Source organism: Triturus cristatus, chromosome 4_2, assembly GCF_964204655.1.
Source record: "Triturus cristatus chromosome 4_2, aTriCri1.1, whole genome shotgun sequence".
Classification (NCBI taxonomy): Eukaryota; Metazoa; Chordata; class Amphibia; order Caudata; family Salamandridae; genus Triturus; species Triturus cristatus.
In genome coordinates this window covers 212,048,200-212,074,126 of record NC_140586.1, presented here as the reverse complement: position 1 = coordinate 212,074,126, position 25,927 = coordinate 212,048,200, and the positions used below count along the sequence as shown (strand labels likewise).

General features: G+C 41.4%; 1 protein-coding gene across 1 annotated transcript in view; it reads right to left on the bottom strand.

The window, feature by feature from the left end:
• The window catches only part of SREBF2 (sterol regulatory element binding transcription factor 2), a 236,024-nt gene extending 224,808 nt beyond the window's left edge, over window positions 1-11,216 (bottom strand). The window contains exon 1 of the mRNA XM_085601233.1: window positions 11,035-11,216. Within this exon, the coding sequence (XP_085457359.1) occupies window positions 11,035-11,188 (154 nt within the window). The 5' untranslated portion in view covers window positions 11,189-11,216. The remainder of the gene's footprint in view (window positions 1-11,034) is intronic.
• Window positions 11,217-25,927: the final 14,711 nt, after the last annotated feature.

The following is a 25,927-nucleotide window of genomic DNA, read 5'->3' as shown; positions in this document are numbered from 1 at the left end:
GAATGGAGAGACTCAGCTAAACACAAGTTCTGGCCCCACGACTGAACATCAATGGAAAAAAGAAGGCTATTAATTGGAGCGGATTAGAGTCCGCCACAAGAAATAAGACCACCAACGTGCCAGGGTTAAAAAAAGTTTAAATAATTTGAAACTGGGCTAAAACCCTGTTAGCTATGGCACAGATCAGACAGGCTTAATTTAGGACGATGATAAAAATTAAATGAGCAAAGTAGCACTAAACATCCAACAAGAGGAACCTGAGATGTGATTTTTTTCAAAGATTTAAGACCAAAGGAGCCAAGAAAAAGTAAAGCATCAATGAGTAATCACTGTTTATAGTTGACTGGGACCTAGGTGCAGTTTCAGGACGAACGCACCACCATTTAATCTCTGAAATAGAAATAAAATCCTCAAGCAGGACACGTTTTTGGCAGGTCAAGATTTCTATCTATGAACTTAGTATTTTTATGGAACTCCTAATCCTCCAGCTGGAAAAGCCTGAAGATGTATCTAATGTAGTCCCTTTTCAACTGAACACCTTTGCGACAAGGTCCCACTGAAGTTTCAAAGGGTTTGGAAGTCCAAAGATTTCAAAGTTCCAACTTTTCTGGTTTTTTGGAGCAGCTCTCCTAGGTCACTCCCAAGGCTCCCAGGTCCTCGGGGACAAAACGTAGGCGCCGGGACTCGCTTCACATGAGGTCAGTCACACTGCTCTAAAAAATGTGCCCAAAAAGCTGGCCATTTGGTTAGACAATACACTCAGTATAAAAAAGCTCTTACTTTGGCATATTGTGTATGCTTAATAAAGCTTCAGCTGGATGCCCTTCCACTGTCAGAAGACCAACACACAAGCCCTCATAACCAGATGTGCCTTCTACCCCCTACGACAACTGTGGAGCCACTCCTGAATGCCCTTCTCAGGTTGCCCTTTAGGAAACACTCTATTTTTAAACTGCTTTACCATACTCATATAGCTCTGTGTAGTGGAGGTGCCTGATATCCTCAGACTAGGATCAGCTTCATCCAGCAGAGTAGAAAGGGGAGATCCTAAGTTATGGATTTGACAGCTATACATAGGATTCGCATAGCTCCAAGCAATCTTGCCCCAAACCACTGGAATATTTTCTTATCTTGCTCCAAACCACTGGAACACGCCGCCTTATTCCAACTGCACATTCCACAATCAGATTATCTTTAAACATAGCTTAAAACATGGCTATTTTAAGGATCCTGTAAACAAAAGGAGTAAACCACAATGTCTAGAGAAACCAATGCCCCCTAGGATATTGTCTCAAAGACCCTCATTCATGAGTTCACTCCCAGCAGTGTATGCTTTCTCCGGTGGGGTTATGTCCTGAATAGTATCATCATAGTGTACCCATTCTCCAAGTGAACTTATCCTCCTATCAGGAGGGAAACTGTCTGGGTAGAGACAGACGTGACTTGTGGTTTAAAATTATCTTCTATCCTGAAACTAATATTTATTAAGAAACAGATAAAAATGATAGGGATTGAGTTAAAAACAAAAACGATGCTATCAGGAGAAACTATTGATCCTGCACATCTAGTGACTGGGTCAACATGTTCCAGCCATATGTCGCCCTTGTAGGTCTAGGACTTTCGTCAGGACCATATGGAATGGATTACCTACAACTTTGAAGGGGAACCCTGTGCGTATGTTAACTTGCATATCTTACTCTAGTTTACAAATATCCTCTAGACGTTAAAGGAAGTCTGTAGCCGGAAATAGAAAAGGAGAGCAGCACCAATTTTTTTTTTCAGGGGATGTAATGCTTTTCTCCCGCCCTATTTAAATTGTTCTCTTTAATGCCCAATGATGATGCAATACAAAGTACACCAATGTCTGTGCGCACACGTGTAAACAAAATAGTTTTCTTTGGGAATTTAACACAAAGTACGTATTAAATCAGATGCTCATCAATACTGAAGGAAAAGACCGACTCCTGAAAAGGAGTCAAAGGGAATTCCCACCGTTAATTCTTGAGAAAGAAAAGCAGTGTTAAAATAAGTATCTTATATTGAGGAAAAGTAACGCCCCGTGGGGATCGTGAGGACCTGAAACGGTCCGTCTGCATCGGAGTGTACAAAATATACATTAACAGTAAGGAGCCGAGCCTTTGACAAAAACGTGAGGTTTTGAATACTTGTAAGGCTGAAGGTTGCCATTCAGTGCAAAGTCCTACTTGTGAGACGAGCCGTTCGGTCAAAGCCATTATGCTGCATTCTAACACAAAATGTTGAGGTGGGCTGAATTGCCAGCCTTCTTTGAAGAGGATATCTTCAATGTTTTGTAATGTGGCCTCTTGTGGGAGGCTGGTGTAAATACTTTCTTACAGTTTTTCCCATCTCTCCTTTTTCATAATTTTAACTCTGTCACCGTCAGATTTGAAATATCCTGAATTCTTTATTGGAATTCTTCCAACAACTTGGGTTTCAGCTGTACAGACCCACCCTTTACTTCCTGCGGATGCTCTCGAATCATCAAGTGACCTATTCGGTCGGTGCCTTCTTGAGACATGCACTTTATTGGCGTAATTCCACAACCTTTTAGGCTAAGAGTTTGCGCTGATTTGTTTACAACAATATTCACTATATTTTAATGTGCTTTTATTCCCTCTTTTTTTTTTTACAATTTTTCAATGTATTTTAAATTAAATCTTCCTTTTCTTATTTTATTAATGGATGTAACTTGAGATTTTAAATATTTGTCTGAACGTTCCTGATTATTTTTTAATAATCGTAATAAAGTATCTTGATTATGATGAGACATGGTCGTTCTCTTCTTTTGATTACTGCCATTTATGAGAGGAATCCGATTTAAGATTTTGAGCTGCTTCTATCTCCCTCTCCCTGTTTTTATTTGTATATTTTAAGGATCCATCTGCGTACCTGATTTGATCTGACCTGTTTAATCACCAGGATACTCCGTTGGGAGGGAGCAGCTGAACATTATAAATAAATGTAGCATAACATAACACCAGTAGGGCCAATTTGATACTCATCAGCTGGCCACATCAGGAAAAAGGACTTCTGAAGCTTATTGTGTTCTTGAAGCCACACAGGAGGTCAGCTAACAGACTCTTGGAGTCCACTTCTTAGTCCAGAGTACATTTGTGAAAAGGTCCACTGTCAGGTCTGCATACAGGTCTCAAACAGCAAGTCCAGTCTTCTTCTGTTCTTTCAGAGGTTAATGGAGTGTTCTGAAGAGCTATCTGTTATGTGCAAGACCATGGACATGTCTACAGCATCCAACCGACCCTTGACATGAAGGAGATAACCCACAATGTACATCACCAAAATAATCCCTATGGGTCTCCACCAGAAGGCCCAAGGGGTCAGAGTACCCAACTATGCCGCCTTAAATGTTATTTTATTTTGATCTTCAGGACACGGGGCTGAGTCCTTGAGTCCTGTAGTTGCAGTGACATAATTTTTCCTCATCTTGGGGGCCAGCCAATCAGATCTCTCGGTTCCACAGGACCAAAATGGCCAACTGGAAAAAATACATCTTTCGGCCAATGAGATTGCTCTTTTTTTTTCTCTTTTTTTCTATAAGGTTACGGTATGGTGGACTAACCATCCAGATACATCTCTTTTTTTTTATTCCTTCATGAGCACCACTTAAAATGTGAATTTTTGAAAATGGCTAAACAGATTTACACCAAATATCGTAAAGTACGCTTTCTGAGTAAAGTTCTAACTTTCTGCCAAATATGGTGTAACTCTATTCCACAGTTTTTTGTTCCCAAAATTTTCTATGGGAAATGACGTTTGGGGACTCCCTTTTTTCTCACCCCGCTTGACAGATCAGCCAGAAACTTTCCAGGAAGGAGATGAGGTGGGTGAACTTTTTTTCTGGACAGATTAGTGATGATTCCTCAGACGGTGCCTAACCTATTAGCAAAACAAAAAAAGCTCTTCCTATGGAAACGCTGACCCAACTTTAACTACACAGTGGCGGGACCCTCTGTAGGTTCCAATTGTTCTGAGAAAATATGTTTTTTCTTTACAGGAATGTTAACTTATGAGCAGTGTCAACATGTTCATGTGAAAGGCCATATCAACACTCACCTCTCATGCACTTAACACTTGATTTCCTCTAAAGGAAAACAGACAGAAAAATCGCAAACTGAATTTTACACTGATTTTCACGAGAGCAACAAGTGGCTCAATAATAGGATACCATCATCCAGTCCCGATTTCAGCCAACAGCAGGTCGTATTCTAGGGTTTGCAGTTTTAACACTGTCATTACGGACTTCAAAATCCCAACATACAGTGGCAAAAAGCAGAAATGCTAGGCGTCACACCTGCCATGGATTCAGTTGGCAGCTCGGTTTTAAAATGTTACAGTGGTCTGTTACGTTTAGAAAGCAGCTACTTACACATTCAAAATGAACGGCAAGGTCTGCTCACCTACTTTGTCAGATTTCACTTTTTCTTCCTTATGTAGCGTACACTAAAACAACCAATGATTTTATTTTTGTATAGTGAACATAGTTGAACCAAACTTAATTACCATTAAGCACACATACAACATGGCCAACAATGCCAACTGCCATAACACAAAGAATACCTAATTGACAGGTGGCAGAAGCTTGAGTAGCAGGACAAAGTTACATCCCACACAATGAAACCTTCACTGGTCTACTGAATGTGTGTGTAAATGGAACATCCACAGTGCAAGATTCTCTCCCTCGTACAACAGGTACAGACAGGGCAGCATTAGTGGAAACATCCCTTTGTACATACAAGGTACACAAAGCAACAGAGGAAGTGTTCCTAAGCCACAGAACAGGTACTGAATGGGCAACAGTAGTGCAAGTTTCCCCATCACAGAAAAAGTAGCAGCAGGAAATGCTGGCTTCCTTGAAAACCAGGTACAGCATGACAGAAGTACACTTAGTTTCCCTCTCTCACCGAAGGCAGCCGGAACGCAAGCTTCCCTTCTCTGCAGAACAAATAGAGCATTGCAGCAACAATGCAAGCTTCAACCACTCACAAAACGTACAGCTAAGGCGTTATGTGTGGAGGCGTGTGATATGTGTAAAGCAAAAATCCAACAAGCAGCGAAACGAGACAAACTGAAAGACATTGGGAGATGGGTCCAGAGAGCAGAATTGTGCTCTTTCTGCATTTTTTTTTTTTTTTTTTTTGCAGAGTTTTATATAGCTCGAACTTGACCCGAATCCAATCAGGTATCAGACGCTTTACATAGCACCAGTTGCGTTACATTAGGACACACATTCTTTCTTTGTTAGGCATGGGGAGATTAAGTGATTTGCCCAGAATCACAGGATGTTCGGCGTCATTACCGAGACTCGAACCCAGTTCCCCAGGTCCCCACGTCCAGCGCCCTACCCGTTAGGCCAACTCCTCTCCCCTGCATTGAAATGAAGTGTTGTTTAAAAAGGTATCTCTCCAGCTTTCGTAAATTGGGATGGGATCACGGGGTCCATGTGGACACAGTGCTATTTTTACAGATTTTATGTGCATACATGGAGAAAACGTTACCTTGATTTTACTTTTTGCACTTTACCTCCAGCCAGATGCTGTCCTGGCAGCAGATGTGCCAAAGCCACCAGAAATGGTGAGTTTGTCAGTCTAATAGGCATGGAGTTGGTCATGATGGCTTTGTCGATGATGCAGATGTTCTGGGAGAGAGTGCACACAGACAAGACAGACAAAGTGAGCCAGTGGAGCTCTATCAGAAATGGGGTGATGGTTTTACATTTCTTCAGCCCTAAAACTCCGTAGTAGGAACCAGTGTGGAGGCGGGGAAACCACAGAGAATGGTGTTGATACCATCCAGACATGAGTAAGCGTTTTGCACCGCAGTTCTGAAGCAGCTTTCTGTGGGTACCAATGTAATTTTCTTTTGTAGACAGAGCCGATACCAAGTTGTCTGCTTTCTTGGAAAGGTGTTCCTGAAGGGTGAGGTCGGTGTCCAGGATGAATCCATGTGACTTGGCATTGGGTAAACATTAGACCTTAAACCCTTCCAGGTTCATGTTGGTCAGCCAGTTTTGGACTAGCCATTACTTGTACCTGGGAAATACTAAAAATAGGATTTGATGGGCTTAAGCTCGAGGTAGACGATAATCATCCAGGTCAGTATGAAGTGCAAACAGTGTCTGAGGCATTGGACGGACATCTGCAGTGGAGGAGACTTTCATGTATAGTAGCGTATTGTCAGTCTATAGATCAATGTTAGTACAGTTTTCAGTGCAGATAATCCAAAGGAGCTCAATACATTGAGGATGACACAGGCAAGAGGTAAACAATCTTGTGTGATTTGAATACGGAGGAGGAGAACCAGTGAAGTTAAATATGTTGCATGGGATTCCAATTCAAGACTTCAGGGCATGGATGAGGGAGGTTGGTCGACAACGTTGAAGGCACCCACGAGGTTCAACATTATCAGGAGGCAGGAACACCTTTGTGTGTGGGTAGGAGGGAGTTATCTAAACTCTGTAAGGTTACTATCTCAGTACCACTGAGTGATCTGAAGCAGAAATAGTAGTCCTGAGGAGATGGTTGGAATGGATGGGATCATGGAGTTGAACAAAGACAAAGGTTCTTCATGTTATGGACAGGGCCACTGCAATCACGAAATTCTGTAGCATTCTCTGCAAATTTATGGATTTGCCTCACTTGACACTCAATCCACCATCTGCTACATAATTTGCCAATTTCACCAACTAATTTTTTTCTAGCTCAAATGGATGAAGTTACTAACAAAAAGAGCCAAAAAGTGGTTCCACAATACGGCAGACCCTTTGCTAAGGTTAACTGATGGATGACTTCAGTTCCTTATTACTTGTTTCTGGTGTTAGACTGATACTAGAAAGGTGCAACTTTTCCCAGAGTATTGCTAGGTGCTGAACTGATAAAAATACAAACTAATATCACTGATTTGTGCCAACTAACCTGAGGGTTTTTAGAGTATGCCCAGGTGAAAGATTTGCAGAGTGTGAGAGTTCAGGATAGGCCTTTGCACAGAAATGTCAGGATGGCAATTTGTCGAGAAGAGCTGGATGGGGTTCTGCTGACGGCATTTGGATTAGGGGTTTTCCACCAGTGTAAATAAATCCCAATGTTCTAGTGATTTAGTAGGCCTCCTTACCCTCAACTCCATCCAGACTCATTGAAGGTATGACAGAGCATGACTCTTAAACTTACTTTGATTGTTGGAGAGAGGGAGTTGGTATAGTTATCTTTATATACAACTGGTATCGACTGCTCTTTAAATGAGAGTAGGTGAGTGATGGCCCAGTAGAAAGGGAGGCCATCAGGATCTAATGTGGGTTTATTCAGGAGCGGAAGGATTGAGTACGAGGATATGACCTATCTTGAGCACTCCTGTGAAAATGCCCAGAGGGAGAACAGTTAAAAAAAAAAAGTCTCTGCAGAGGGCTTTGATGAAAGACAAGAATAAGACATTATCATAGGTACGGGTTAGAGAAAGTTAGGCATGCCAGCTAGATCTTCTTGAGACAGAATGGTCATTGTGGGATCCTACACACAGGGATAGGTTTAAGAGGAGAAGCATACTTGTTGTTTTCAATCCCCTTTATTTTTTACACTGAAGCAGTTAATGGCATTGCACTAATCCAAGGAGTGTGTGATCCTCTTGAAGCATATTCTGCTTCTGTTGGACGCTTCATTGAGGCTAATGATTTAGTATCTGCCTTTGGCGGATGCATTTAGGTTAGTCTACATGTTCAATGGCGGTACATATGTAGTACAAGGTCATCTAGGGTTCAGCTTTTTTAGCTATTTCTTTCCAGTCTGCTGATGGAGTGTTTGTCAGCATTGCAACTGAGGGTTTCGACATGCAAGTTTTATTTGGAGCGTGAGTGTTCACAAGGTTTTCCAGAATTGCAACGAAGAAGCTTACAAGCGTATGGATGTTGGAAAGAGATGAGTTTGAGCTTTAGGTTGTCGATGGACAAGTCTTTGAAGAAGCTGAAACGTTGCTGTTCTCTTTTGAGTGGACTTTGGTGCATTGATTGGACGCAGAGAAGGGTATTCTGGACGGCGGGGTAGTCAGTCTAGTCCAGAAGTATGGGAGGTATGCATTGGATAGTTACTGATATCACGAAGACTAGGATGTGATGTTTGGAGTGTGTTGATTGGGTGTCATAATGTAGCAAGTTGAATGTGTCAATAAGGCTGTTCCCATATGCAAAAAATGGGGGTTCAGAAAACATTTGGATGCTTACCGCATATTAAAATCTGATTTATGTCCATTAACTGTTTTTGCTGTTAGCAAATTTCTAGCTGCAATGTGGAATATTAGAAGATGTTTCATCTCATAATGAGATTATTTCCACTGTACATGAAAATCCAATGATGGATGAGTTTTTTGGTGATATTCTCCACAGGCAATGATGATGCTTATTATTGTGGTTAATATTGTTATTTAATGTACTTTTACATTGTAAATTTGATAATGATTTGTTTTATTGTATTTTTTTCTTTTATGACACATGCACTGTCGAAATAAAGATAATATGAATGAAAAAAATAAGACTGAAAAGCGTGGCTCTACTTTCTTTCGTGTGTGTTTTATCCAGAAGGTTGAAAACACTAAGAAGTAAGGTGTGTGGCTGTCCAGTGGATGAAATGGGAAGATGTCCAAGTATTTGTCCATTAAGTGACATGTGAAATACGCACAGATCTGTGAAGCTGCTTAAGTCAAAAAGGTGAGTTCAAGGCGCAGAGCTGGGTGACATTGGGGATAATAACGACTAAAAGGAACATAGCCCAAAAGTGTGGGGCGGAGAGGGGACCAACACTGACCGCATGGGGAAGGGACATGGATGCAGCAATGTTTGCGGAACGCTCAGTGTTTATCAGGCGGGGGTGCCCCCGCAAGTGGGTCAAGGTTTGGGGGGCTTGGAACAAATTCAGAGGAGAAATATGTAACCCTCCACCACTGTCACAAGATGAATCCTCGGACTCGGACTAATGGGGCGGTTCCAGTGGTAGAGGGGTCGGAGATTACTACCGGCTGTGCAGCAATGTGCTGGTCTGGGGTCTGCTTATGTATTTCCAAGTGGTGTATGCTGTTAGCAGATATGATGGGCAACATGAAGTTTCAAGTGTCTTGTTGGTTTGCTTACAAGAAAATTAATAAAAATGTTTTTTAAAAAAAAAAGGTGAGTGCATGCTCGGATTAGTTTGTGAATACAAGAGTACTGCTGCTACTTTCACTCAGCTGACATTGCATGTCAAAAGACTTGCTATCGATTTTTCTCCCATTTCATGCATGCACTTAAAATACTGCCAGTAATATTTCTGTTATGTTATGAAAGTCCTAGTACAATTATTAAGCCTGCCACCCCTACTGCACAACTATTGCCATATTTAGTCTTGCTGCTGTAACTTCTTTTAGACCCTGCATTTACTATTCACATGCACATTTGTCAACAAACCCTAAATAGTACAGGCTACTACTCTCTTATACACGGCCCAACTCTGCTTCGCATTTCCTCTTTCGCCTACCATCTTTCTTACTTTTTCTTATCACCTATGATTACCTCTCTTCCCACTACCAGGACGCTGGAGAGGACTTCTAAGCCACCTCTCTCACACACTACTCAGATCCTGGTCATCTCACTGCCTTCTCTCGTACTTTTCTCAAAACTTCCTTTTACATATTTTCTATTACCTTTTCCTGAACTTTCATCAAGATCCACACATCTTATAACTCCTCCATCGCGGATGGCCGACTTTCCCTCGCAAACTCTTTTTACGTGCCCTTGTTAATACTATCTTGCATATGTTCAAATGTTGAGGACCTCAAACACAGTGCATGCTGGGCCACAAACAACAAATACATATGGATGGTCCTTTCTGTCAAAAACCAGCTAAACGACATAGGTAAAAAGTCACAGAGGCCGAGAATTCAGGGGTACTTCTGTCCCTTAGATCCCTGTTTTTACGTTATGCATCTTAGGCTGTGATGCAAGTTATGGGTTATCTCTGCGATGAGCATCAGATTCCTTAAGGTAGCGTGACAAGTCATCCTGAATTTATCCCGACAGACTCGATTTTTTAAAAACTGTCCCTGTCTCCCGACACTTTTTGAATAAATAAATATAAGTCCCTGTTGTAGAGAGGGGTGGGGCGTACATTAATTAGTGTGTGCTGCATGCTCAGGTTTCCACGGCTCTCTCATCAACACCAGTGAGAGAAGCTGATTCTTTTAAGACTCACATTCTGGGCTGCCATACCACTTTCATGCAGCACAGCGCGTTCTGAGGGAGAGTGCATCAGTGTCTCAGAAGCCCTATCGGAAAAGCGTAAGCCTTTTTCAAATCCCTTTGAAAATTTAAATTAAGTGCATCACGGGTCTCAGGGCATCTCCCCGCCCCTTCATAAACACAAAGTTATAAAGCGCTATTTTTCATTTGCTTTCTGGTACTTGTAAACTTGTTATGCCATTATGATATAGTACTAAGTCTCCCAGAATGCAAAGAAATCTCTAGTCCAAACGTTCTGAAATGTAACAAAGTGCACAACGTCTCACAAGGTAGTATTTTTTTGTCTTTATTTGTAGCCCAACTTACAGGTTGTGGGGTATGGCAGTGAGTCTAGTTCTATATTGGTTTAGCCATCCTACCTTAAATTCAATTAATTTTCAGCCTCACTTAAAACATTTACCTTTAGAGTGAACATAAACATCCATCTATACCAGTCCCAAGCCACATTTACCTTACACCTACCCTTTCTTGTTGCCCTCCCCTAATATGAGTTTGTCTTTACTACCACTCCTTTAGACCCCTTACTTGCTACATTTCCCTTAAAGCTATCTCCGGTCATGTACATTTCACAGCCTCTGCTTGACACCCATCCCGTGGCGCTCCTACTACACCTTAATTTACAGCATTCTGTTTTATCGCCCCTCCCTTACAAAACAACCTTGTTGCCTCTCCTTAAAGATCGCTTCTAGCCGTCACTCTAGATTGCTTCTCACTGCCAAACCCTCACTGGCTCAGGATCTCACCATCGATGTCCCCCATGGTCAGCTCGTCCCCCAGCCGGCTCAGCCCATCCATGACCTCCAACGACTCCATCCTGATGCCGCACCGGGAACTGTCACAACGCCATGCTAGGAGGCCCACTGTGGTACCGCCCGCGAGAACACTAACGTCACGCATAGCATTTCTGCGAACCACGCCTCGCTCTGGCAAGATTACAAGTGCATCAACGGGGCCATCTTGGAATAGGAGAGATATTTGGAAATGACGCAGGAAAGGAAACAGTAATGCAAACCATCGTAGTACGTTAACATACGGGTACAAAACACGTAGTTAAAATTTAGTTTTGTTTATAATGTTTTAAAAAAAGTATTTTTAATTGAATCCAGCTTCAGACAAAAACACAACATTTTTTAAATAGCTATAACACAATAAACTTTGGAGACTCAAGTGCAAATAAGTATAGATTAAAATCGGTCATTTCAAGGATTCAGCTCGATAAAACGCCATACTGCTAACCTTGAGCGCACAAAAGCCTTTTGCCAGTGCTTGTTTAATAGCATACAAGTCTGAGCCCGAGGCTTGGAACGCGATACCCAACGCGCCCCACCTTCTTACCCATGACGCTGTTTTGTTTTGTGTTGCTAGATGAGACCATGCTCATGTTTAACCAATAGAACGCCGCGCTGCTCCGTGGTGTGATAGCGCATCACCCATCAGCAGGTCCCATATTTGAATAGACGATACCGCCCCCTGCTTACGCTTTTTTAGAAAATAATCCATTCATTGGATTGGATCGAGCTTGTCGGCTCTAGGACCCGGAATGACGTCCACATCGATTTTACCGAAAACACAATCACGTTTATCATATTATTTCATGTTTGTAAAGATGTTCCGCACACAGAACCTGTGCATATTGTTTGAGGAATAGCACGAACGCCCTTCACAGCCTCTTTCTCCATAACCCTCATCACATTCCAGATCCTTATGCCCCCAGAACTCTACACACTCGTAGATTACCTACTAGTATGGTGTTCTGAGCGAAAAGTAGCTGTAACGTCATCAGAAGTACGTTTCCCAATGTTAAACATTGCTTCAGAATATGATAAATGCAGATTTTCCACAGTTTTAATGGGAAGAAAATCTTGATTTTATTAAAGGAACAGAGGCTAATATTATGCATTTACCTTTATTGCCCTCAAACACAGCAGCAACATCATCATTTAGAATTAGAACACTTATAAACTCTAGAATACTGAACATGCATAAATCCACAGAACAGGCAGCCATCTTCCTCTTTAACTGCTGCGAAATAAACAGTCCCAAACATGGTCCCAACTGTTGAGCCAAAAATGTCAAATCCATCAGCGTCCTACAGAAACCTTTTCTTCGATACCTATCTCTTCTGCAGTAACTTAAACAGAAAAGTATAAAGATATTAAAAAAGGGGGAGGGTAGTCGGAGGGATAATATTAGCCTCCGTGCCTTTAATAAAATCAAGATTTTCTTCCCATTAAAACTGTGGAAAATCTGCATTTTACGGCAAAGCCCGGAGGCCAGTGGTGGCTCCCCCATAGGGGCGTGAGGGCGTCGCCCCACTGCTTTCTCGCAGCGCGCGAAGGCAGAAACACAAAAATGGTAAAACTACCATATTATGTTTCTGCATTCTCACGCTGCGAGAAAGCAGAAGTGCATGGAGTGCCTGGTGTGGGAGGGCGGGTGGGCGGTCCTGGTCACGGGGCGAGTGGCTTTGCCCACCGTTGTGGGTACTGACTGTTTGGTCGGCCCCAGGGCCGAACAAAGCAGTCATGCGCACTCCTCCATTTTCTCTATGTAGGCTGCTGCATGCATGACGGGCTTACCTTTGGCACACCTTCGGCGCGGATTGGGCGCGGTCACTGCGCGTGAACGCTGCGCGCGGGAACGGTTGTCATATAAGGAGGGTGGGGGGGAGGGGCGAGGGCGGCTCAGCTGGGAGGCGGGGCGGGCTAAGTAGGAGGACAACAACAACAAAATGGAGGGCGCTTGGGGGAATACACTAAAAGAGCAGGAAAGTCGCGCTGGCAATCTTAATAATGAAATATGCAAAGCGGCATACAAAGCGCACAGCAGGCAATTAATTTCACACAGTTTCCAGCAAGAAGCGTTACACAACGATACCGGAGCCAAAGGGAGCGACCACTCAGCTGGGAAGCGACGAGTGAGCCAACTTTCTAACTGGAAAGTGGCTGAGCAGTCTCCAGCTTGTAATTGTAATCACTGGTTCTGGAAAGGAGAGCGGAGAAATGGAGAGCGGAGAGGGGCCCTTTATATGGGAACAGAACATCTCTAAACAGAAACGACTTTCCAAAAAAAGAAAAAATGAGTTGCAGTTGTTCCGCCGTTGTTTGTTATCCATTGTAGTGCAAATTTAGCGACACAGAAAACAAGTGCAGTTTATGACACAGGATATGTGGAAGTGTAGAGCCCCCTAGGCAGCGAAGCTGAAAAGCAGCAGAGTTGGGCATTGATTTATTTTAATTGGAGACTCGAAAGCTTATATCCATGCCAGGCACCTTGAAGAGTTCTCTCTAATACGCTTATAATTATTACTAGTTTTTCCCTATTACGGAAGTGCCAGAAACATCATACTTGTGGACCGAGTGCAGTATACTCATCTCAAGTAGCCATCCTTGCCTCCACAATCCTTGTCTGCGGGGCGATTGCAAGGGGAGTTCCTATGTTCTTCTTTTAGAGGTTGTGTGTCTTCAAGCCAAGAGCTTAGTGATGGTACTTCTGCCGTTTCCTGACGATTGTACTCCTTACTGTAAATGATGGCTGTAAAATCTATCCTGTGGTGTGCCAGACTCTGTGACAAAACTGCAACACACACCCCTGGCACAGTGAGTGTGAAGAGATGGGTGAGAATCACAAGCTTCCAGTGTGTTTAGAAGGCAGAAAATGAATATGAAGGGGTCATTTCTCATAAGTGTGTTTTATCAACACAAGGCACATTTAACCGTTTATTAGATTATGTGCGTCTTTCTTGCTCATAACTCATTACCTGATACCTAAATGCATTTATCTGACTCAAAATGCATATTTATTTGCGGCATGATACAGAACAGATAACATTAGCAGAGTAAAACATGATATATAGTTTGCAAACTGATAGGCCGTGTGACGTTACATAATTACATTTCTTAATTGTCTGTAACACATATAACTCTTAGAAATATTTTTGGGGACATTTTGATAAAGATCTTTTCAAAGATTACTTACAGAGGGTACGGTCCTCGGACGAAGGGTAGGCCCTGCCTGGAATAACACAAAACTATAATAACATTTTGTCTACTGTGCCTTCATAACTTCAATATTTCTAGTTAATTAACATGAACATTTTACTGTAATATGAACCAGTGGGGCCTGCTTTTACAAAGTTTCCAGGGTGGTAAGATGAAGAGCAATTAATGACCATGGGTCGAACGAACAGGAAGGGAGTTGTATCACTGGCTGGTATTTACGCCCCACCACTTTCTAAGTTCACCAGCCTTCACAGCCAATATTACGCATGTTCAAAGTTCTTCAAAAACTCTTTCCAACACATTTTCCACAGGTTTAAAATAGATTTTTTAAAAAGTTGAATCATTTGACCAATCAGCCGCCCTCAAAAGACCGCTCAAACTAAAACCTCACATAAACGCTTTATTAGCCATAGCACCCCTTACAGAATGCGCCCCAAAAACACATCTACACCAGCCTTACACATATCTTCCTTCACCCACCTAGCCCGAGTCAGTGCAGAAACAGCCTTAAAAGGTTTCCTGTAAGAGATTAACAATTGAGAACAATCTCAACTCATATTCTCTCAAACAACGTACCACACACAAATTACTACGCCCCTCCAAAAGAGGATAAAAATTGTCCTAGACATAGTTTTCTTCCTTTTCCTCAACTCAAAACACACACCTTCGGGTTGATAACTTCTAGAATTCACATCTAAAGCTCTAATATCTGAAACCCTCCTAAAAGAGACCAAACACAATAGCATAGCTAACTTCCAAGACAAAAACTTCAGATCCAAAGACGTATTTGCACCCCATCCATCCAATTCCCTTAGAACAACTGAAACATCCCACAGAACACCATACTTTGCCCTAGCAGGCATTTCTAACCGTACACTTTTAACCAATCTCCTTACCAAAGCATGCTGTCCCACAGTTACACAATCCACCAAAACATGCCCTGCCGAAATCGGAGACCTGCTTAAATTCACTAAATTATAAGCTAAACCACTCTTATACAGATCCGATAAGTAATTCACCACTTCCACTAGAGGACTTGATATGGGATCCAAACCCCTCTCAACACACCAACCACACTATTTCCTCCAAGCTGACTTGTAGGCCCTTGTAGTTCCTGAAGACCACGAACCCGCAGTGAAATCTGAAGCCTCCTTTGATAACCCATGCACTTGCCAAACTCTCCTGAAATCAGCCAAGCCATAAGCCTCAACTGACCTGACTCCACCAACTCGTGTGCGTTCCCCTGAGCATCCAATATTACCTCTTTGTAATTCGGCAGCAAAACAGGATCCTCCATTAACAAACCCATCACCTCTGGGAACCACACCTGTGTCTGCCAAAACGGCATCACCAGAACCATCTCCGCCTTCTCTCTCCTCACTTTCATCAACACCCTCTGAACCATGGCGAATTGCAGAAAGGCATAAAGCCTCCCCACACTCCAGTCCTGAAGGAAAGCATCTATCCCGTTCGCTTCCCGATCCGGTCTCCAGATGTACAACTCCATCAGCTGCATATTCAATCTGTCCGCAAACAAATCCACTTTCAGAGGACCCTGCTGGAGCGGGTAGTACAACATTTTGTATACCCCCCCATTCTGCATGCTTATATTAATCCGAATAATCTATTAATTGTAATATTATTAATCTGTTTGAAGGGATAACTCACCAATTATATTAACAAAAGAATTACACGTGGGATTTGCATTTTGCATGGCTAAACTAATTGTATACTAATATATGTACGCATACTAATGGTAGAAAATTAGATTATTGCATGATATATGTTGCTTTTGTGACGTAATTGTAAATTGCACCAGATGACATCACTGGGTGAATATAAATGCTTTAAATGTTGCTATTATGCTAGATAATTACTTACACATAGGGGTATTAGTGAGGGTTTAACGATTTATTAGAAATTTCAATGTTTTAATTACGTTTTGTGTTTGTTTTACTTAAGTTGACCATTTGGGCCTAAGAAAAGATGGCTGACTGAGACACACAACGTGACTGCTACCGTTTCACGAGGTTTTGGGTGAAGTGCGCCTGCGCCACCGCCAGCAACAGTGGCCTCGTCCTGACCCCAGGCAAGATGTACCCATCAAGGACACCCTGGGAGCTTCGCCAAAATCACAAAACAAAGGACTGTCTTTAAAACCGGAACCAGCAAGTGTGATGACTTAACCTAACGGACTATGTGAGTGATGGAGCGGGTAAAATGTTTTCTTTTTATATACCCAATCCATTTATATATGTTTATATTAAAATGATTAACGATTAATTATAATAATTAATAGTTTGATGTGAAAGAACTAAACCAACCTAATTAACAGAAAGAATACACGTGGGAATGCATTTGCATGGCTAAATAATAAGTGAACTAAGTTTGTATGCATATTAAAACGATAAATGTTGCTTGAGTAATGTTATTGTGATTTGCGCTTAAATAAACCAGCATTAACGGCTTTGATTGTTGCATATGGCTAGTTAAATGCATACACATAAGGGTATTAGCAAGGGAATAACACTGTTTTAATCATTTCCATGTATTAATTACGTTTTTTGTGTTTCTTTGCTTAAGTTGACTATTCTGGCCTACCAAAAGATGGCCGCCGACTGAAACCTAAGTAAAGTACATTACTTCACCATTTGAACAATGGAGAAAGGCGCCTGCACTGACTTCGTTCGTGTCCCTTGTGTTACCTGTCAGACCATGCCCATGAAGACTACCCTGGGCGAGGTGCCAATGCCCCTGAACGTGAAGAAATTGTTGCAATTGAGAATATGAACTGTCGAACCCAACCTGTTTCCAACGAACTGATACATTTAGGACCACGGATTATTCTTTCCCATACATTTGCTTTGAGACTTCTCCCGCATGGGAAAATTTGAAAATGTTTCCTAATGTACTGAGATGTATTTGAATTCAGCCAATCGTATTCCTGTGAAATGAGAAAATGTAACTATTGATATGTAAATTTAGTATAAATATTAGTAGACTAGAGAGGGAAGACGCCACTTTATACAGAAGCAGCTGACGGAGAACCGATGATCAGAGATCCTTATGCTGACGGAGAGGACGGAGAGTTTATATGATAAAACAAGAACTCTGACGAATTTACTGAGGACCAGTTCTGACTTAGAAAATGACAATTAGCCAGAATAGGTAAATATGACAAAAGATGATATTGCATTATTAAGATTTAACCTGCATTTAAATTAGATAAAAGAAAATCATTATTTGAATTACTGTGTCGGGTGATTATTTCATTGAAATGTTTATTGATTAGTTTGAGAGTTAAAGTATCATTGAACTAAATAACAACTAAATGATTTGATCGACCTATTGATGGAGGAAGTGTTAGGGTGATTCAGGAGAAGTGGTTTTCCTCTATCAAAGAGAGCAGTTGTGGTTCGGAACTGATGTCCCTTTGTAGGCACGGATAGTTTGAGAGAATGAATGTTGGTGTTATGGGCCCCACCAGCGTGTGATGTGTGTATGTGCGTGTGACTGAGAAATCATTCTGTCCGTGGAAGTAAGGGGAAATTGAGTAACCCGAACTGCACCATGAGAACTTTACCGAATGACCCCAAACCAGCCAATCAGGGCTGTCTAAAACTGATTTTTGTTACATTTTGACGTTAGTTTCATTATAAAAGAAAGTAGACTAGGGAGTTAAAGAGATCCTTGATCCTTTTTCCTGTTTCCTGACGTTATGCTGACGGAGAGGACGGTGACACTGCTGGACAGCTGTTATCCTGAATCTTTGAAAGACTGAATTGATGCCTGACTTTGATGAATTAAAGACTTTTCCACGAATTGAGTGATTTAGAGGACGACTAATAGCCAGATTAGGTAAATATGATGTTCGGTGATTTGGTTTATGATTTATTAAATCTGCAATTGACTAGATAAACAAAATTATTATTCTAACAAACAAATGTGTCGGGTGATTTATTTAGAGAAATTAGAATAAGATTAAATGTAGATTAAAGAATTGAGTCACCAAATATCCAAAAACAACTAACTGATCTGTCGACTAAATGAGGGGAATGTCTCGAGGTTCTGAGTTTAATAAAAGTACTTAATGTATGTTCAGGTAAATTAGGTTCTTTTAATTGAAAGATATTCCTTTCATGTCAGCGTTTGGATAATTTATCTCTCCTGTGAGAACGGATCAATGAAGTGTGAGTGTTGGTGTTATGGGCCCCACCAATGAATGTATTGAATGAATGTGCTAGTGATATTTGATCTGTGACGAAGGGAGGATTTAAAATTCCACGCTGCATCAGTTTTTCTGGTAGCAAGATGATGGTTGTTATTGTTTTGGTTCGGTGATTATAGCTTGTAAATTGCTTATTGATTATTGGTTATTGATTGATATTAGTTTATGTATTAACACTCTAGGTTGAGTCGCGTCGAGTTCTATGTTGTTTGCACGGCTTCTGGGATGTAGGAAGTCGGAAGTTTGTAACGGTTCCGTAGTAGAGCAGAGGTAAGCACTGCTCTCGGGAAAGACGGAATTGTTGTTGCCCTGTAGGTACACAGGGAAGAACGTGTAACGATTGAAGTTGCACAACGCATTGTCTGGGTTTGAATTGGTGACATCGTTGCGTGTTGCCATTAGAAATAACTCCTGTATGAAAGAAATGTATGGTAGCAAAGGTCACCTGTGAAATTTTGGTCTTAGGTACCAGGAGTCCAAATGGCATTCCGATAACGCTTATCACTGGAAAGGTAACAGGTGTTCTCTGAGCTTGCTAGAAGGATAAAGAAGAGGGAAGTGCTACTTTAAGAACGTATGTCATAATTCTGTAGTAGGACAGACTGTTCGCTGTTCTCGGGAAAGACAGGATTCTGTGTGAATGTACTACATTTTCTCGTGTGAAAGTGCGTGAATGTGAAGGCATTCGGGTTAATTGTGAAACTCTAGTTTTATTTCTCAGGAGCATTGGGTCTCCAACCAAGTGTCTTAAATCTGGAGAAACGGTTAGGTAATGCTTGTTAGAAGGGTAAGGTAGAGGGATGTGCAACTTTATCAACGGAAGTAAGGATTCCGTATTAGGGCAGAGGTAAGCGCTGCTCTCGGGAATTCGGAATTCTCGTGAGAAAGGTCTATTGCTATTCCTTGGTTAGCGAAGCGGACAATGGTGGTGTTTTTGTGTTGTTACTAACAGAATTGTAAATTCGAAACAAAACTTACCGAGTGAATTTTGTAAAGGAGGGGTAGACAGGAGCAGGAGTTGCGGCAGCGGCTGCTGACGTCAGAACGACCGCTCTGGGATTGGCCAGTCAGTCGGAAACGTAGAACGCTCCGGATTGGTGCGTTAGTGTACGCCGCGCTAGGAGTGGAGAAGCACAGGGTGACGTAGACGTTCCGGATTGGTGCGTTAGTGTGAGTCGTGCTACAATTGGACAGAAAAGCGGTACGGTCAAGAGTAGAAACTAGAGATATACGAAAAGGCAGAAAAGATGTATTACGATCTACCCGAAAAGGAGAAGAAGTCCTGGTTCGGTAGAATTAAAAAGTGGTTTAGAAAGGACAAACCAATTGTAACTAGGGAAGGACAATTACTTCCTCCACCGAAAACCCCTGCATCCTTTACGGTTGCTAAATATGGATATCACACCTGTATTTGGTTAGACAATTGGGTCAAGTATACTGAGAAAGATGGAGTTTTGGCTTTTCCAGAACATGGTTCATTTAATTTGGCAGTTTGGAGAAATTTAAGAGAGAAAATGATGAATTTAGAACCAAGACCTAGACCGACACAATTTGAAGCATTGACAGAATGGGAAGATGAAATGCATGACCGAGAAAGACAGAGAAGTGGCGGAAGGTATAGGTACATGTTTGGTAGGTCATACGGACATGAGAATCATGATGATCGAATGAGAAGATGGCGGAATGCAAGTATGACTGAGGGTTTGTTTCCTGTAAGAACTGCAGGAGAAAAAGAAGGAAGAAAATGCACAGAAAAGAGACATAATGTGGAAACGAGAGGGTATGGAGTGAATGAATCAGAGGATGATGATCTTGATGACATGTTCTATAAAAATCCACCCCCATATCGGCCAGAACCAGAAATATTAACACCAAGTGCCCCAATGAAAAAAACTTTACGAATCATAAAATCGGAACCAGAGTTCCAAGATTTGGGAAGAAACAATTCCATTAGAGAGGTAGAAAGGAAGACCGGAAGTAAAGTAGATGGTGGAAATTCAGCGGAACTAGCAAAGACAACCTTAGAATTGACAGAGAAAATAAGAGAATTAACCAAAAATCTGGAAGCTGTAACAGTCCCAGTAACGATAGGTCCAGTAATGCCTATTTTCGATAAACAAAAAGATGGCGAACATTGTTTAACGGTCCCTTATAAGAGCAATAAACAGGTTGAACAGCCAAAACTGAGTCAAAATGACAATCCATGGAGACAGACAATAAGTATGATTGAACCAAATGTTTCAAATAATCCGTTTGTAGGCCAGAATTGTGCAGAAAGACGTATAACGACAGTGGAATCAATATTAGAAACACAAAAGGATTCTGGACAAGGTAATGTAGAGAAGTCAGTAGGTCCATCTACAGAGGAATTAAGTGAATGGTTGAGAAGCTTGCAGAAAAAAGACAAAGAATCCCAGTCAATAGATGTGGCCAAACTACGAATGGTACTCGAAGAGTTAATAGTAGGAACGATCCCTATGAAGAAGTTAAAAACCTACCAGGATGAGGAGTTGTTATTTCTGTGTAAAAGCATAACTTGGAGAGCAAAAAGTCTCCATGAAAGATTAGAAGAAGTGGCAAATGAAATGGGTATAGATATTGAAAAGGTAAAAGCCCTACAGAAACCATATCGAGTAGATTTCACTGAAAAGGATATTGAAAATATGAATACCACAGGACGAATTAGTCAGATTAAAGAAATAATTATTTTGTTGAGAAAATGGGGAGATGTGGACAAATGGAAAAGTAGATGGTATCGAAAACGAGATGATGCTTCAGATAAAACCTTTTCAGCTTTCCCTGTTAGAGAAAAAGAGAAGGTAGTAACAGAATGCCCTATGAGAGAAATTCCAGGAGGAGGATATGTACATGTCCCATGGACTAGGCAACATATTTTGTCATTCACAAATGATTTCCCTCGACTGCGTGAAAAACCCGTCGAGTGGTATAGACATTTAGACAGATTTGTAAAATTGTCCAAAGTATTATGGATTGATCTTAACAGTTTGTTTTTGTTTGACATAATAGTACCAGCAGACCTATGGACAGAGTGTAAAATAATGATAGATTGGCCAACACAGGAATACCCAAGAGATCCAAAAACAGGGGCTCCAGACCCCGAGGTAATGAAGAAATACGAACAGGTTATTGCCTTTCCGAAGAATAAGGTTCCACCTAAAGAGACAGATTGGGTAAATATTGACAGAACGCATCAGGAAAGCATAGAGTCAGTACATGCATATTATGAGAGGTTGATTTTGGCCTTTAAACAGTTTAGTGGAGATGAAAATCTGAGTGAAAAGGATCTAAGTCATGTTGTATACAGGTTTGTATATGGTCTTCATCCAGAAATTAGTGAGATGATAAAGCAACATACTGTAGACTGGCAGAATAAGAAAATAGATGAAGTATTGAGACATGCTAAATATTTCAGTGATGAAATTGAAGCTAAACAGCGAAAATTGAAAGAAAAGGCTATGTGGGCACAAGTGAAGGTAGCAGAGACAGGGAGCTCAATTAGCAGAACAAGCGAATAATACAGGATCAAGACAAAAATTTTGTCCTGGGAAAGGTAAAGGAAATATAGAGGAAGCTAAGAAGAAATTTCTGTGTCGTAATTGCGGTAGGAAAGGGCATTGGAAATCCGATTGTAAATTTCCCCCAAGTACTAACGGTGAAAATGCATCATTGAATCCACAGGTGCAGAATGAGGTGAGTGGTCAACCGCAGCGACAACAGCAGGTTGTTACCCAACAAAATCAGGTGCCAGAACCGCCTTTTCCACAGAGCAAAAATTCCCAGAGGTATTGTAATGAAACGGGATTCTACAACGGAGAACAGGTAAATAAGCCGCCGCGCGCTAGCGCTGCTTCGCAGTATTGGCTGCAACGCGATGAGAGTGATTCAGAAGAAAGTTATTGACAGTGCCGAAGGGAGGAAGAAGAGTGCGTACTTGGCGCAACTCTAGAAGTAGACCAGTCTGGCCCATTTGTAGATGGAAAGATTAATGATGAAAGCATTACTTTCCTAGTTTTTTTGTTTGAATTTTTTTATTAGGTTTTTGCATACAACATTCCATAATGTACATCAAATATATCATCGATTAATCACTTTTTACATCATTGTAAAGTATCATTACTGTTTACAAAGGGTGATTGCATTGGTTGCCTAGTCCCTGGAACCCCTTGACCTTGCTAAGATCGTAAATCTACTACTGGTTTGTTCCAATAGGCTGTATTGTGCACCATTGCGACTGTACCGGTGTGTCACGTGATAGCTAGGGTTAGCTAGTTCTCCCCGTTTCTGTCTGTGTAGCTCTTCCTTTATGACGTATGTGAACATCTATTCCGTTTAACTAGTGCATCGGTTTTTGAACTGCCGATGGAATTAACTATGAACTGTTGTAGGAAGGAGAGGAAAAACGATAAAGAAGGATAAAGAAAAAAGGGGGAGGAGGGAAATGAATAAGAGGAGCATGAGGGGGGAGTACATGTAGGGCGGGCAAGGATAAGCGGTCGTGGTGGGTGGCGCGTTGACTGTGTGTAGGTACGTCGGAACATTACTTTCCTCTCGGATGAAACTATCCAAGTAGTTGGTGTTTCCAACAGGCAGATTAAAACGTATCTTACAGATCGAGTGAAAGTTAGCCTAGGGAAATTTTCTGAAATGCACAGTTTTGTCGTGTGCGATACCAGTCCTGTGAATTTGTTAGGTAGAGATTTGTTGTGCAAGATGAACTGCACAATATTTTGTACCCCGGATGGGATAGCATTTGAAACCCAAGATGAAGATGTGCTGTATAAAATGACAATGACAAACAGGGAAAATAAGGTTATTGAAACCTATGCTGTATTTAACCCTGATGAATTACCTAAAGAATTAAAACAATCTGTTAAGGCAGAAGTTTGGGATTTCACAGGAGAAGACGTAGGATTAATGAGAAATGTAGATCCAGTAAAGATAACAGTAAAAGAAGAAGTAAGTTATCCAAATGTCCCTCAATATAAATTGACACCTGAAATAATTGAAGGAGTGACTCCTGTGATTGAAAAGATGATAAAACAAGGTATTTTGAGAGAAATAATGAGTAGTCCATGTAATTCACCGATAATGGGACTGAAAAAGCCTAGTGGGAAGTTCAGGATAGTGCTAGATCTGAGAAAGATAAACAAAATTGTTGTGTCATGTTGTCCCATTGTACCAAATCCATCTGTGATTCTATATCAGATTCCCCATGACGCAGAATGGTATACAGTAATTGATCTATGCCATGCTTTCTTTTCCATCCCATTGCACCATGACCGTCAGCAAATTTTTGCATTTCGTTTCGGCAAGCGTATTTTGGCTTGGTGCCGAATTCCACAGGGGTATACAGAAAGCCCCTCGATATTTAACCAGCTATTGAAGAAGTCTTTGGAAAGTCTAGAAATGCCCGAAAATTCAGTATTAGTCCAATACATCGACGACCTTCTTGTGGCGTTGAAAACCCGTGAGGCTTGTGAGCTTGACACAATAGCCTTGCTGAATCATTTGGCAGATGGAGGACTTAAAGTGTCACCATCACAATTACAATTTTGCAAGAAAGAAGTACAATTTTTAGGACATCACATTGAAAAAGGACTAAGGAAAATAACGATAAGACAGGATTAAGATCATAAAAAGAATGAGTCCATCCATGACCCAAAGAGAGGTGAGAATGTTTCTGGGAATGGTTGGATATTGTCGTCAATGGATTAGCAATTTTTCGTTGATAGCAAAACCTTTGGTACGACTGACAAGAAGCGATGTGAAAGATCCCATTGATTTGAACAAAGAAGAATTGGCAGCATTCAAACGACTGAGAGATGGGTTGTGTGAAGCACCTGCATTAGGTATGCCTGACTATGAAAAGGAGTTTGAGTTGTACTGCAGTGAGAGAAATGGATGTGCGCTCTCTGTGCTAATACAAAAGCATGGAAAACTGAGGAGACCAATTGCATATTTTTCATCAATGTTGGACCCAGTAGCTGTAGCCTTACCTGGGTGTTTGAAAGCAGTAGCTGCTACATGCTGAAGTTTAGAACAGAGTGAGGGAATTGTGATGGGATATCCTGTGAAAGTGTTCGTACCTCATGATGTGGCAATCCTTTTAACAAGGAGTCGCACTCAGTATATGACACATAGTCGGCTGACTAAGTATGAGAAAGTTATAATAGGTGCCACAAATGTAAGTCTTGTGAGATGTTTGAATGTGAATCCTTCAACATTATTGCCTGATGCTGAGAATGTGGAAGTCAGAGATGAAGCAGATCATGACTGTCTGGATGTACTTAATTTCTGTACAAAACCTCGACCTGACATAAAAGATGTACCCTTACCAGAAAGTGATTTTGTTCTGTTTGTGGATGGGTCATATTTGAGAACAGATGATGGAGTGTTAAGTGCAGCCTATGCGGTATGTACCGTTGCAGCAGTGATGGAAGCATCATATCTGAAAGGAGTAAAATCAGCACAAGTAGCTGAACTTGTCGCTTTGACTAGAGCATGTAAGATTGGAAAGAGTGTGTGAGTGACTGTGATGACTGACAGCCAGTATGGATTCGGAGTCGTACACGACTTCGGTCAAATATGGCTGCAGAGAGGCTTTTTGACATCAAGTGGAACTCCCATTAAGAATGCTGAAGTGGTTGGAAAATTGCTTGAGGCGATACAGTTGCCTAAGCAATTGGCTGTTGTGAAGTGTGCTGCCCATAGTCAAAGTGGTGATTATATTGCCACTGGTAACAAATATGCGAATGACATGGCACAATACTGTGCCCGAAATCAGAATTCCATTAATCGGGCTAAGGAAAGAGAGGTGATTTCTTGCTCTTTGATGTTTACTAACACTGTGGGAACATGGGAAGAAGTGAGACAATTACAGGAAGAAGCAGGAGAAGAGGAAATGAAGCAGTGGGTAAAAGAAGGATGTGCACCCAGAGAGAAAGATCAGGTGTGGGTTTATCGAGATGGAAGACCAGTCATGCCTGATAGCATGATGTCTGCCATGGCACGGATGTATCGTGGACAGGGACACATAGGGAGAGATGCTATGGTCAGGTCCTTTAAACAAACCTGGTATAATGCAAAATTCAGACTTGTAGCAGAAAGTCTTTGCCAGAGATGCTTAATATGTCAGCAATACAATCCAGGAAGAAAGACAGTAGTGAGTCTAGGAACAATAGGTCGAGAAGGAGGGCCTTTTACCAGAATGCAAGTAGATTTCATTGAGATGCCTCCCTGTAACAGACTGAGGTATGTTTTGGTTATGGTCTGTCTGTTTTCCAGATGGGTAGAGGCATTCCCAACAAGAAGAAATGATGGGATGACAGTGGCAAAATTACTTTTGAGGGAATTCATCCCTAGATTTGGGTTCCCAGTGACAATTGA